The 13,967-nt window shown below is 35.4% G+C and overlaps 1 protein-coding gene across 1 annotated transcript; it reads right to left on the bottom strand.

Moving 5' to 3' along the window:
- Positions 1-339: 339 nt before the first annotated feature.
- LOC140753347 (uncharacterized) lies at positions 340-13,967 on the bottom strand. Its single transcript, XM_073087890.1, has 5 exons — positions 13,617-13,967; positions 12,812-12,958; positions 12,648-12,728; positions 12,198-12,278; positions 340-8,606 (listed from the first exon to the last, which is right to left on the bottom strand). Exons 1-5 carry the CDS (start codon positions 13,755-13,757, stop codon positions 4,266-4,268), a joined length of 4,791 nt encoding a protein of 1,596 aa, XP_072943991.1. The 5' UTR covers positions 13,758-13,967; the 3' UTR covers positions 340-4,265.

Raw genomic sequence — 13,967 nt, 5'->3', positions numbered from 1 at the left:
GTACCCTTACCAGGTTTTACGTTTTGACAAATATGACTGTTTTGGTATTTGTTTACGTATTTGCCCATTCAAATTCCAATTAGCGCCCCTAGCGGATTGTATCAGAACTATAGTGACAGTAACGTAACATTAAATGTCTAAATTGACAAAATGGCGCTTTATTTTTGGTCTCTTTTTTGCGAACATGTGAACCTCGATCCCTGGCTAGATAAAATAGATAGTTATAAAAAACTACAATTTGGAGTCAATGTGTTTTGTGTACTCCTTGTTTTGTCCATGTATGCATTTAATCTTTTTAGGTTAATGGGCTTCAAAACAGTAATAAATAAAAATGCAATGTATCATTAAGTCACTTTATTTATCAAACCACATAAGATGACAAACGTGAACCTCATCTATGGACAATTTGGTTTAGCTCCTAATCGTACAAAACGTATTCAAACTACTAGAACATTCGTTCACGATTGCGCAGCGATACAGACGCAACACAACGCTGGCAACAAACATTGGCCATACACACAGAAGATGAATATACAATGGCCAATCAAATGTTTGTTATACCTACAGAGGTTGGCCATTCTTCCATGTTGCTGCAAACTACTGTTTGATATAACATCCGGTAGTAATAATCTTAACCAAAGGGGTACATAGGATCCATAGATCGGACATCGTCAAAATTTTCATACAAAAACTGTCATCCCGCTTCACACTGACACCATTTCGGATTGATTGAGGATTGACATATATTTCAAAACAACTTATTACCAAATATTAATAAATGGTGGATGACACTTTTTTTTGTCCGGTCTATCAATACCACTACTTTATAATTCGAACTTAACCAATTTATATCTACCAAAGTTCAGTTTGTCAATTTTATGCATACCTAAATTGACAAATTACAATCTACGATAGGTAAAAATTGGTTAAATTTTATTATTACCAAGGGACGTTAGATATTGTACCTAATGTTTGTAACCTACAGCGTTTGTATTGCATCTATATCAGTGCAAACTCGTGTACAAAGACCCTTAGAGAATAGGATACCATATTTGACCAACGATGTTTGCCAATTGCGTTTTACGTAAACAGTAATAAGTCTGCAATGAGTATGGTAGTAATTAAGTTAAAATATAATTAATCGTGATAGACAAAAAACAGTTATAAACAGCCATTTAAAAAAAAAACATAAAAACCGCTCCCTTGAATTTAAAATAATTTTCAATAAAATAAATATGTGTATGATACAGAAGATTAAAATGTTTAAATAAATAAAACGATAAAATCAATTACTATATGCACGAAACAAATTTGAAAATAAATGAACTTCAACCTTTTACCATACTTATTATAAAAAAAATACACAATTAAATAAGTATCCTCACTGAATCACAATTCGCTCAGACAAATAACATTGCTCAATCATCATAATAATATGTTAGCAATTTTAATACACAATTTTGTATGATCCAAAAAAACGACGACGCATGATGGATTGTGATATCAGAATTAATGATAAATATATTTAAGAAATAAACCCTTTTATTGAATTTCCGCAATTGTGATACAACCCATACACCCATGAACCATTTAAACTGGATAAAAAATTTAAAATGATAATAATTTCTGTTTTCGACTACCATAATTATTTTATGTAAATTACAAGCGTGATTGTCAGCTCCTACGATATACCCATTGCATAGATACTAAGTTCCTCCAGCTAAATTGGCAACACTTCGTCGGCCGACATGCAGCTTATCTATTATCAGATAAATCAAGATTATAAAGGTATGCAAAGATGTATACATACATTTCAATATTTCAACATTTACAAATAATTTAAATATTAAATTTATCTGTTACCCAAAGTACAAACATTTCATACATTTAATGATCAAACATGTGATAATAACATCATACATACATAGCCTATGAAATTTAAATGGAAGATGACTGGAAAAATGTTATTCTCAAGTTATATGTAGGACATTCGATTATTTACAATATAATATAAAAAATTAATGTTTTAGGCAATACCGCAATTGATTTACATTTCGAAAGCGTGTAACTTAATTTTTTATAACAATTATACTTTCAATTTACAGAACAATGATTATCGTATAAAATATCTACTTGTCTCAGTTTTATACACATTCATTTTAAAATTATTTTGATTTTAAAACGAAAAAAAAAAGTATTGAAAATGTCCCAATAATTACAATTTTATTTATAAATAATTGGATGCTTGAAACGTGTTGTATAATTACAAATTTAAATATTATTTTTTTGCCTAAAATGTTAGAATTAAAAATTATAAGAAAACTTAAAAAATGTTTAAAAATATTTTTCAGTTAAAATAAAATGTTACATTCAGGACGAGAATATTTGTTTTTTATTGTTTATCAAGAGTACTGCAAAACTTTTAGTTTATAAATGATTGTATTTAAAAAAATGAGGTCATTATAAACATGCACATGTTTTCTTACGGGGACATTTCGTAACGTAAGTATATCACTTGAGTGCAGTTTACTAAAGCTCATATTACCTTAATCAGTTTTATTTTAGTAAAATCACACATTTGAGAAATACATCACCACTACGGTATTACAGTAAAACAGTTTTTAAACAATATCATATACTTTTTCAGTGTCAACCATCCAATTGCAAAACGATTAGTATGAAAAATATTGATATATAAATATTTTAATTTCAAGTGCAATATATTTGTAAAATGAATCGCATTAAATGCATGGATATAACAAAATATATTTTATGACCTTGTGCTGATGGTAAAATACACTTAGTATTGCTTATGGTTATATATCTCATAAAGATGCCATATCAACGTCATACGTAGGCAAAAAAATAATATGGATTTATATGGAAATATATGGGAATAACTACCTATCTAGCGACATACATTTCGAAGCTTGTACGAGTAAATATATTTTCGTAATTATTTTTAATCATCTGACTATGTTGTCGACGTCGATATAGCATCTTGTTAAGATATAGCTTTTATATTATTCATGAGGTGACCAAATAAGACTCCTAATATTTAATCATTTGTAGCAGGTACAAATCAGGGAAGGTACCATCGACATTATTAAGAGCAGGCAGAGAACTGCATCATGATTAGCTATAGACAAGCGCATGATCAAAACAATAATTCAAATCTTGTTAAAATAATGGAATATATTTCACTGATTTAAAATACGATATATTATCGTAGATATACTCAAGGATCCTATTTGGTTACTTTGTACGTTATAATAATAATACATTCAATAATATTACTGTGTACGTATTTTTATTTTTTGGCACTATTACAGATGGCTACATAATAATCGACGTTAGGTAGGACGAAATGGAAGAGATGAAGTAAAAATAATTAATAGCAAAATACCAAGATGCAAAAACATTTTTATCACCATAGATGAGGAGATATGCCATTAGTGGTTAATTTAGTTTTTATAAAATATACATTTGCAATTACTATAAAATAATCAGTACATTTTAATGAAACTTAAACCTTCCCTTATCAATTCAAATCATTAAATTCCTAATTAGTATTCATTTACGAAAATATTTACATACTATAATAAAGTAGAACTAAACACTAATTACAACTAAAAATAAATCGTTCAAGGTCACATTGACCTCACAAAAAATATAGATAATTTTAAAGACGCATACAAGTCATACTTACACATACAATTTAAGTTTGTTTTAACCAATATTGACTAATATAAAAATTTTGGCCCATGATTCCAGTATTTAAAAATATAAGTGTAGACATTTTTTGTTTATCATTTTTTGAAAATCATGATAAAACATCCACGCATTTTCATGTTATTACCTAACGCGAACTCATAATAAACCATTACAATTATATGAACTTGTAACAGTCTTAATAAATGACAATAAAATAAATAACACAATATGAGCAGACTTATTAAAAAGCTTACAGAGAAAAAAATAAAAATTAACTTAATATTACTAAATAAAAACGGCAACCGAAAGTATAGGAATGACAGCATAAACTCATTAAGGGTTATCTGATGATATTTGCAGATAGGAGTATCATTAGAAGTCACAATCGGCTTTCAATATTTACAATTTCGAAATGACACATCATTATGAAAGGGTATCAAAGGGTCATAAATGTACATGACATAATAAAGGCCACTGCATTTCATTAAAACTTAAGGGATAGAAGAGAACGTCATTTTAAAAATGTATCAACTTGTGGTTAGGTAAGAAGATCAATGTGCCATTTCGATGTGACGCTGCAAACTCTTCTTATTCATATAGGAGCGGTCGCACATGGCACATGGGTAGGAGACCTTTTCGTTGTCTGAGTGTCTCGCCCTGGTGTGAGACGAGAGATCTAAAGCTCTTGCAAAGTAGACCTTGCAGATGTTGCAGAAGAACTTAGTCGGTGTGGAGTGCATGGTACGATGGGCGATTAAATCACGAGGTGTGGCCACGCCATCACCACATTGGTTACACGTAAATTCTCCCGGCGGTTGCTCTACATCGACTGCCTCTTCATCGGACTCGCCCGTTTCTTCCCCATCACCATCCCCTTCGCCGTGTTGCTCAATACGATGAGCGTTCAACTCAGTAAGGGTTTCGAACTGCGATTCACAGACATCACATACGTGCCCATCCTCATCATTCTGAGCGGTTCCTGTAGAACTACCTTCTCCGGCATCGTAATGCTTCTTCATGTGGACAATCAACGTCGATTTCCGAGTGAAACTTTTGTCGCAAACTGGACAAAACACTGAGTTTGGTTGATGAACCTCATCCATGTGGCGCTGGAATGCTGCCCGCTTCGTAAATTCCTTATCACATATGGAACAATACCTGTCTTCGATACCTGAAGATGAATTATTTTGCTGATCCATTTCTACGGAATCGTCCGAACGCATCTTCTTATTTGGGTTGACCACGGTTACTTCTACTTCCGGTGGTAACCTCCGCTTCGCCACCACACTTGGGGGGATTGTATGCGTGACCTTCGCGAGTTGGGAGGGGTCGACTACTTCGTGCTTACTTACTTTACTTGTAACTTTGCGCTGTGGCATCCAAAGGCCGGAATTATTAGCAGCAGCTTTACCATCAGGTGATCGCAAATGCCAACCACGGTGGCTCTTAAGAGCAGCAATAGATGTGTAGCTCTTATGGCAAATCTCACAGTCGAAAGTTTGAGGCTGCGGTTGCATCTGATTAATACACTGATGATTTTGCAATGCAAGAAGTCCAACAAATTGTTTTCCACAAGTATCGCACGGGTATCGTGCTTGATAGTCAGCATTAGGATCAATGGTATCCTGATCTTGGTCGTAATCTGGTTCCATTTCCTGCCCCATATCTTGCGTTTTGCTAGTACCTTGGCTAGCATTATACCCCAGCAATTCTTGTGCGTGAGCAGCCCTCAAATGCTCGTAAAGTTCACCCGTGGAACTAAGCGGTTTACCGCAGATCTTACACATTTGTACTGTTGATTTATGAACATTTTTCCTATGACGATAATAGGACCTCTTGTCGGAGAAACTTATCTCGCATATAGTACAGTTCGATCGACCAGTCGATTCACTAGGAGTTGCTTGCGAGTCAGATGATTTAGTAGAGCTGGGGTTAATTATTCCATGCTTGGCGCGTTTGTGTTTCCACAAACTAGTTCTAAGAGGGAACCTTTTGTAACATAATTCACAAGAAAACGGCATCGGATCTTGTGTTGGTTGTTGCTGCTGTATATTATTAGTAATAGTAGGAGTATTTGTAAAGTTGAAACTGTTGAACTGGGGCGTTGATAAAATAGAGCCATTTTCATCTACATTGTAGTCGTCTTCTTCAGTAGATGCTTGCATAGTGTTCTCTTCACTATCGTTTCTGTCATTAATCAGATCAGCATGCAGAACTTTCTTATGTTTCCATATATTTTTCTTATGCATAAACCCTTTGCCACAAATATCACATGAGTAAGGAGCATTAGGAACATTACAATTTGGCTTAAATGACAAAAAGCTTGGTTGAACCATAGAAAAGTGTCGAATAGGTTTTCCAATAATTTGTGGCGAAAACCCTTTAGGATCTCCAGGCTTTCTGTTAGTAGTAGGTACTTTAGAATGAATACGCATATGATTAGAGTACGCCTGACGGCTTTTGAATGATCTGATACATATGTCGCAGAAGAATTCTGCTTCCAATGAATTATATGCACTAGACCCGGGGTGAGCTTGTTGAACATGTTCAGAAAGCTTCTGAGGGGTGCTGTAAGAATTGGAACAGACGTTACAAGGATAGAATTTCACCCGCAAATGTGTATTTTTATGCTCAGCCAACTCAGATGGCCGCAAAAATTTCTTTTCACATTGATCACAGTGATGAGCGACTTGATTATGTTCAGCCACTTGATGATCGGTCCATGCGTCCACGGTTTCGAATATGGCATTGCATTCCGTACAAGAATAATGATACTCTTCCGCTTCTTCTTTGACGAGCGACATATCAGGCTCAGTTGAAATCTGAACGCCTAAAGATCTGTCAGAATGCTCCATGTAAATGTGCTTGTTAAGATCGGCAGCTTGTTCGAATTTGGAGTCGCAATGTTGGCAGTAATGAGGTTTCTCCTCATTATGGATAATCTTCAAATGTTTGACCAAATTCGGATAGCTGCTGTTTTTCTTGCCACATATAGGACAATCCGTTGGTCTACCGTCCACACATTTACTCTGGCTATCAGATAGATCACAGCTGCCAGCATGAACAGCTAAAGCATGATCGCTAAAGTCTTGCATGTTAACAAACTTTTCGGAACATAAGTCACAGGAAATATAAACTGTGCATTCTCCATTTCGAATATGCTTCTTCCACAACCCTTTATCTTTAAATCTCGATCCACAATGGACACATGCCAACGTTACTTTAGATTGGCCATCTTCATGAACATCTAAAACATGTTTCATTATAAATTGTTTCAACTGAAATTTGGCTGGACATAATTTGCACGCATATGATCTAGCGTTGAAAATATCTTTGGGCTGAATTTTAGGATCTTTTGGTTCATCTTCCAATACAAGATCTTCCGTAATTCCATTTTCATTGTAAATGATTTTCCACAAATCAGTGCAAGTATTTGACCTCATGTGACTAAGTAAAGCTCCAATATGACTGAATGTTACAACACAATTGTAACACGTATGTTTGGGCACCTTATGGCCATTCTTTTGCAAATGTTGAATTACTGCTTTTCTACGCGGGTGTTCCCTTTTACAACAAAGGCACCGTTTAGTATTGATCTGTTCAATTATATCACGATACTTGACTATGAAGTCTCGTTGAGTTTTTGTTACGTAAATCTTGTCTGGATCTAGGTCTTTCACATTTTCTTCGCCATCCACTGTGTCATTAGCGTCTGCTGACTCTAAGTCTTCTTCCTCTTCCTCTTCATTCATCTCACTATTGTAAGAATTAGTCTGCATATCCTCATTTATTTCTACAACAGGAGCCAAGCTCGATGGTGGTAAGTCGTCATCATCGTCTTCATAATTGTCGTCATGGTTTTGTTCCTCACTGTCTTTCTCTTCTTTGATTTCGTGGTTAATTTTACTCGCATCTAGATCTCCACCTTCATTATGTATTTCACCATCTTGAGTAGACTCTTGTTTATAACTTGGTCCAGTTTCCATGGTTTGTTTATCATTCTCGGTATCATCTTCTCCTTTATTTTCAACTTGCCCATCATCACATTCATTTTCTTGCTGACGAGCGATTTCAATTTCATTATCAGTGTCCATTTCTACTGTATCATAGTTTTGGCCATGATTATTTGTTTTGTACTGATGTGATTCTCCTTCACCATCACCTTCGTCATCATGTTGGTTCACATATGTATCTGGTTCCGACAGAATAGCTTCTACTTGGAACGACGCTATTTCTGGCTCTGATATCAATGTTTCGGGGCTTTCTGGACCCGAATTAATTATTTCAGGTTCAGAAATTAAAACTTCAGGCTTAGTTGTCAGGAGCGTTTTCAAAATTTGAGGTTCTTTCTTTTTAATTTGTAAATCCTTTAGTGCTTTAATACGTAACGGATATGGCAAAATATGCTGGGGTGGTTTTATAGTTTTGATGGGGATTGGTTTAGGTGGGCCGATAGTTTTTGAAGATATGATTTTTGTTGAAATACCCTTCGGGATAAGTTGCATTTTATGGCTGATAGGATTTGGCATGAGCCGAGCTTTGGGATTGAAAGGGTTTGGCCGAAGTTTTGGTTGCATGTGCGAGTGAGTCTTTTTATGTGTGGTTTTATTTGTGTATCTATCGAAGCTGTGTGATGTAAGTTCGTGACGTCTTGCATTATGGGAGTATTGGTAGGATCGTCCGCATACAAGGCAGTCTTTGGAAGCGAGTTGTTGGATACCTTGACGGGAGTGTAGAGTTTCCCCGGTGGGTCGCATGACGGTTATGGAAACCTCAGGCATGTTGGGAATCCCAGCTCTGTTAGCAATGCTAACGGGTGCAAAATGTTGGGGCTCATTCCCCTCTTCATCATCATCTTCTTCTTCCTCTTCATCTTTATCGCTGTCGGCGCCCTATAAATAAAAACATGAATATAATATTTATAATCGTAGATAAATACACCATTAATATATAAATATAACACATTATTATATTTTTATATCTTCTTAAATGTATTAGTATAATATGTTCTATTTTTACCAATAAACTCAACTAAAAATTTCACCAAATTTCATGATGATCGATAAGTCATTGAACTGTGGAAGTGGCACAAACAAAAAGATAACCAAACTGACCTTTGCATTTATAATATTGGTTAAAATTATAATGGGTAATAATTTATTGTAACAAAGTAGCTCTCTCTGCAATTGATCTAAGTTGAGTTACTGAGATAAACATAGGTAATTTTCAAAAACCAGAAAAAGCATTTAAACATTGTATTTACGTCGAAATAAAAGGGATACAATAAATAATCATTGAAATTAAAATTTAGTACTTTATCAAAAAACGGATGAATGATGATTATTTCGATGCATAGAAATAACTTGATGTGTACTGAAGTAACTTGATTTCTAAAAAAGGGAGCAACTTATAACCAATTGCCACAAGTTATTCAATTAAAATAAATTATTTAGATTTCTATATACATTAAAATATAATAAATATAAAATATAATTTTAGAGGACTTTTTAATAATTATTGTAATAAATGATACTATTATTTTGCACATTTAAACTTTATTTACTTAGAAAAATCCCCAATTACGATATTTTAAACAATGCGAAATTATTGTCAAAATTAACAAATGTTGCAATATTGGCCACAAAAACACCATTTTAATGCGCATTTTAAACTGATAATTAAATAATGAAAATATTTACTGCCCGAAATAAGTATGACGAAAAATTATTGCAAGTCTATGTAGAATCACTCTTATAAATTGAGTACAGTCTCATTACAGTCACATGACATCAAACATATATTTGAGAATGTTTTGGAATTTCAGGAATGTTTGTTTCACTTAACTCCGCTTCGATATTAATCAAACAATAATTATTTTACCCTATGTATGACCTCTTAAATATGAGTTTGAAACTGCACCCCCTTATACTACTAACTTCTATGTTATTACTATTTTCCCTTCCATTACATTACAATTGTCCCTAGCAGCAGTGATAGTCCAATGGTTATAAAACTCGGTATTTCATTCGGAGGGTACGAGGTTCAAAACCCAGGCTCCTCAGATTTTTAAAAAAGGCGCGGTGGACTATGACCTTAAACCATCAACTTAAAAAGAGACCCATAACCAGCAGTGAGATAGTAATGGTCTAACAACAACTATTTTACAAGCAGAGATAAACAATAACATTAAATTAAAATTAAATAAAATTAAACCGGTTGTCACCTAAGGTTACGATAGTTCGATATTCTATATAAAATTAAAGTATTATTCTATATAAATATAAATATTCAATATGACACTTAACTGTTGAAGTATTTCGAGACATTATATTGTTTTTTTTAAGAACAAATCATTTAAAAATTAAGACTAATTAACATTTAATAATAACAGTGTAACTTAAATATTAAATAACAAACATAGAATTTTTCAAGGTTAAATGTTTATGTAACAAATTTAGAATCAAGTAAATAATACATATATTATGTTAAATCTGATACAAATAAAATAAATTGCAATTATTAATGCAAATTAAAAAGGCCTCGTTGTTATAATTCTACCATAGGGGTAGATGTCTTATGATATTCAACAGGGGCCAAGTCAAATATTATTATGGAATATTATAACCTAACAAGTGAGATTTATGAAACACAAATAGTACAAATGCTCACAGCATGCTCTTTGCATACTGGCGTGCCACATTTAGAGCAATAAACTTTTGTTCTTCTGTCACGCTTTGTCGTTCTCACACAGATCCGGCACCTCCGTCTATTCTTGTACGTAATCTGTGGTGCTACTATTGGATCCCGTCGCCTTTTCGCCACATCTTCCTGCAAAAGTGACGGAACCTCTTCGTTTTCTATTAATCCGAGCGCTAAGTGCTTGATGAAGAAACGACGCTGAATTATTCTGTCAGAATTGAAAGAGCTCCATATAACTTGGGCATTTACCGAGGCAATGTTCAACAAAGTGGAGAATAGAGACAGTGTCCAGTCATTTGTATACTGCATTGTTGTGTAATAATGCATTAGTACATCCAGAACTTCCACGGCAGACTGATTTTTTTTATATGCGGATACAGCTGTTGTGTGGTTGCAATGGCCTCTTTTGTAATACCTGGGTTCATTAGTCAAAACATTCACACACTTCGAGTTTGCATTTACATATGAAGATAATGACACATCGTTGTCCAAAAATCCACTCATAAAAGTTTGATCTTTTCTATATTTGGAGAGAAATAATGGTGGAATCATGTCATTTTTAGGATCCAGAGCAGCTATGGTGTACAGTTGGTATTCATTTTTGAGCATTTCCATTAACTTCAGTGACGTGTACCAGCTGTCCACAAGTATTGTTTTCCCCGTTCCTGCTAAGTGCTGGACTAACTTTCTTACAATGTCATCCGCTCCAAAATACGGATCTGTGATAACATCGAGATTGCTAACATAGAAATTTGTGGGGTCCACAGCCATCACTAATTTCATACCACTTTTGAAAGGTTTTCTATCAATATTATAGCGAAAGGGACAAGGCCCGTACACTGGCACAATTATTTCATCAATTACCGCAATGTTCTTAATTTCAAATACTGTTCTACAATTCAATGCAAATATTTCAAATACTTTTCGAATACGCTTCATTATATCATACTGTATTATGCTCTCATTATCCTCATATTCAAAACGCAAGTTTTTAAGCAGAAATTTGAACCGTTCAAGTTTCATACTCTTTTGAACACATACAATTCCAGATTCATTGTGCCACAGCTCCTTGAATTTTTGATGAGTTGGCCTCATTACCCCATGTAAATATAAGATACCAATAAGAGTTTTTATTTCTCTCACATTTGTTTCTCTTATATGTCCATTTTGGATGGTACTAAGCTTGCCATTAGTGGATGTAACAATAAGTTCCAACAAATCATCAGTGAAAAACAATTTCCAGGCATTTTTTGGATCTGGACAATGCTTATGTGATAATGCATTGCGTTTTCTCAATTTCACAACCTCTTTCATTTTGGCATAATTGGCAGATGATGATAATTTTGGGTATTTTGATAAAAATTGTCTATCTTTTTGCAGGAAACCATTTTTACAATCAATAAAATCATCGGCAATATCATCATTCAATTCTGCATCTGAGTCCGAGTTATGGTCTGATTGATGGACAACATCGCACTCTTCTGTGGACTGCAGTGCATCAATGACATCATCATCTTGGACCATCCCCATTATTGCATGAACCCGATGCCAATCCATTCGGGGATCTACATGAGTCTGTGGATGAAATTAATTAAATTGAACTATTCTCACACTGTCTTACTTCTTAAAACAATTTTGTCTTAAAAGTATTGAGTATAAAATAAATTGTAAATATGAATAAAACAGTTTAAGTGTCATATTAAATATCTTTCAACAGTAATATTAGCTCTTTGCAATAGCAGCAGCGTCGAAAGATAAGGCACACCAGGAAAATAATCTTTTACCTTATCACTCCTCGGTGTGAGTCCCAGTGATGCCAAGATTGGAGGGCCCTCTGGCTGTAACTTATTCAATGTGCCACCATTCTGAAATATTTTAAAATAAAAGATTAAAAAATATTCATAAAATACATATCCATACTTGTAACACTCATTGAGATAAACTAAGGTTTCAATGTTATAGAGATAAGAAAACAAAAGTAAAATATGGTACTATAATGAATCTATCAATTAATGAAGAGTACCAGAAAGAATCATTATTATTCAACATCAACTCCATAATCAAATGATGACATGGCAAGTGCTGTACAATGTCCTTGACATCAAAAGTAACTTGGTTGTACAAGTTGACTATCTACAACCAAGTTATACTGCTATTGATTAATGACCACAGTCAACAACAAGTTCCATTATCACTAGGCTTCACTTATCAGTATATAACTGACTCATACATACCTCACTATCAGGGTATAAGCCATCAATAACCACTCCATCATCATAGGCCTCATCTGACAAAAGTTCATTTTTCACTTTAATCTGAAAAAACAAAGCAGACATGTAAACAACAGATCATATGACAGTTCCCCAATTCAAATAACCATCCAGAAATATCAACCCACCTCTTCTAGTTGGCTGCCATCTTTATTAATCAGAGACTGTAGCTTGTTTTGTGTCCTTTCACACACAGTCTTAAATATGTGCCAGTTATTGACATTGTCCATGCATTTCCTGCAGACATTGGTAGGCAGGTCGTCATTTTCGCTTATCTGAAAAAATAATCATACGCAATCATATTACGAAGGCCGAAAGACGCGCGCATTTCATCAGAACGAGCGAGGCGAAACCGCGCCTCGCCACCTCATGTATACATGCGACGCGTGGAGAAACTAAGTATGTAGGTAGACGTAGGTATATGCGAGCGGCGGCGAACGGCTACTCCTCGACCGAATAAGTAGAAGCGAGTCGAGTGGCAACCAGCGAGCCCCTCGAGGGTTACCGCTCGATATAGGCACGCACACAGACGCGCACTCACGCCGACACCGACGCTCTACCCGTCCGAGGGACGAGCTGCATCGTCCTGGTCTCGTCCGATAAATCAATACGCCCGATGCCCACCGCCGAGACTATCAAGCGATCCGCAGACCCCCTCCCTGCCAGACCCCCGGGAATAATGCCAAACCCGACCCTCATCATGCGCGCCATTCCTTGCCGGCTGCACGGAATGCGACGCGACGCGGCCACGAGTCGACCTATCGGTCGGTAGCTGTAGAACGTTACAAAATGGTGGACGATCTTACGACATCTCCACCTAACAGCGCTGCCTGTCATTACACGAACCGGGGCGGATGACGAGTTCTCACGTACACCCGAGGGTCTACTTTCACTCAAAACTCCATTCTCTCGCCTATTTTAAGCATTACGTACCTGCACGGAAACGCAGTCCCTTATTTTCGATGCCAGGACAGGAGGTTCCGAGTCATCCGAACTGGTGGTAGGAAATATAGGCAGTAATTCGCCTCGAGATGACAAGCACAGTCTACAAACACTATCATAATTCACATTCATTGTAAATAAACAAATTTCAACAGTATTAACACTTTAAACAGCATTTAAAACGCGGACGCCATGTCACCACGACCACTTCAACACAAAGCACTGCACATCGTTCTTGCTTGAACACGAAAGCGGCTGATGATGAGCATGAGAAGTCGATGTTCGTCGGGATAGCTGGGTCGAGTCGCCGACCACCTGTCGTTCTGCGCATGTGCGCGTAAA

The sequence above is a fragment of the Epargyreus clarus genome, unplaced genomic scaffold (genome assembly GCF_041222505.1).
Source record: "Epargyreus clarus isolate Ecla_fem2 unplaced genomic scaffold, WU_Ecla_fem_2.2 ptg000026l, whole genome shotgun sequence".
NCBI classification, from domain to species: Eukaryota; Metazoa; Arthropoda; class Insecta; order Lepidoptera; family Hesperiidae; genus Epargyreus; species Epargyreus clarus.
This window is presented reverse-complemented; position numbering and strand designations above follow the sequence as displayed.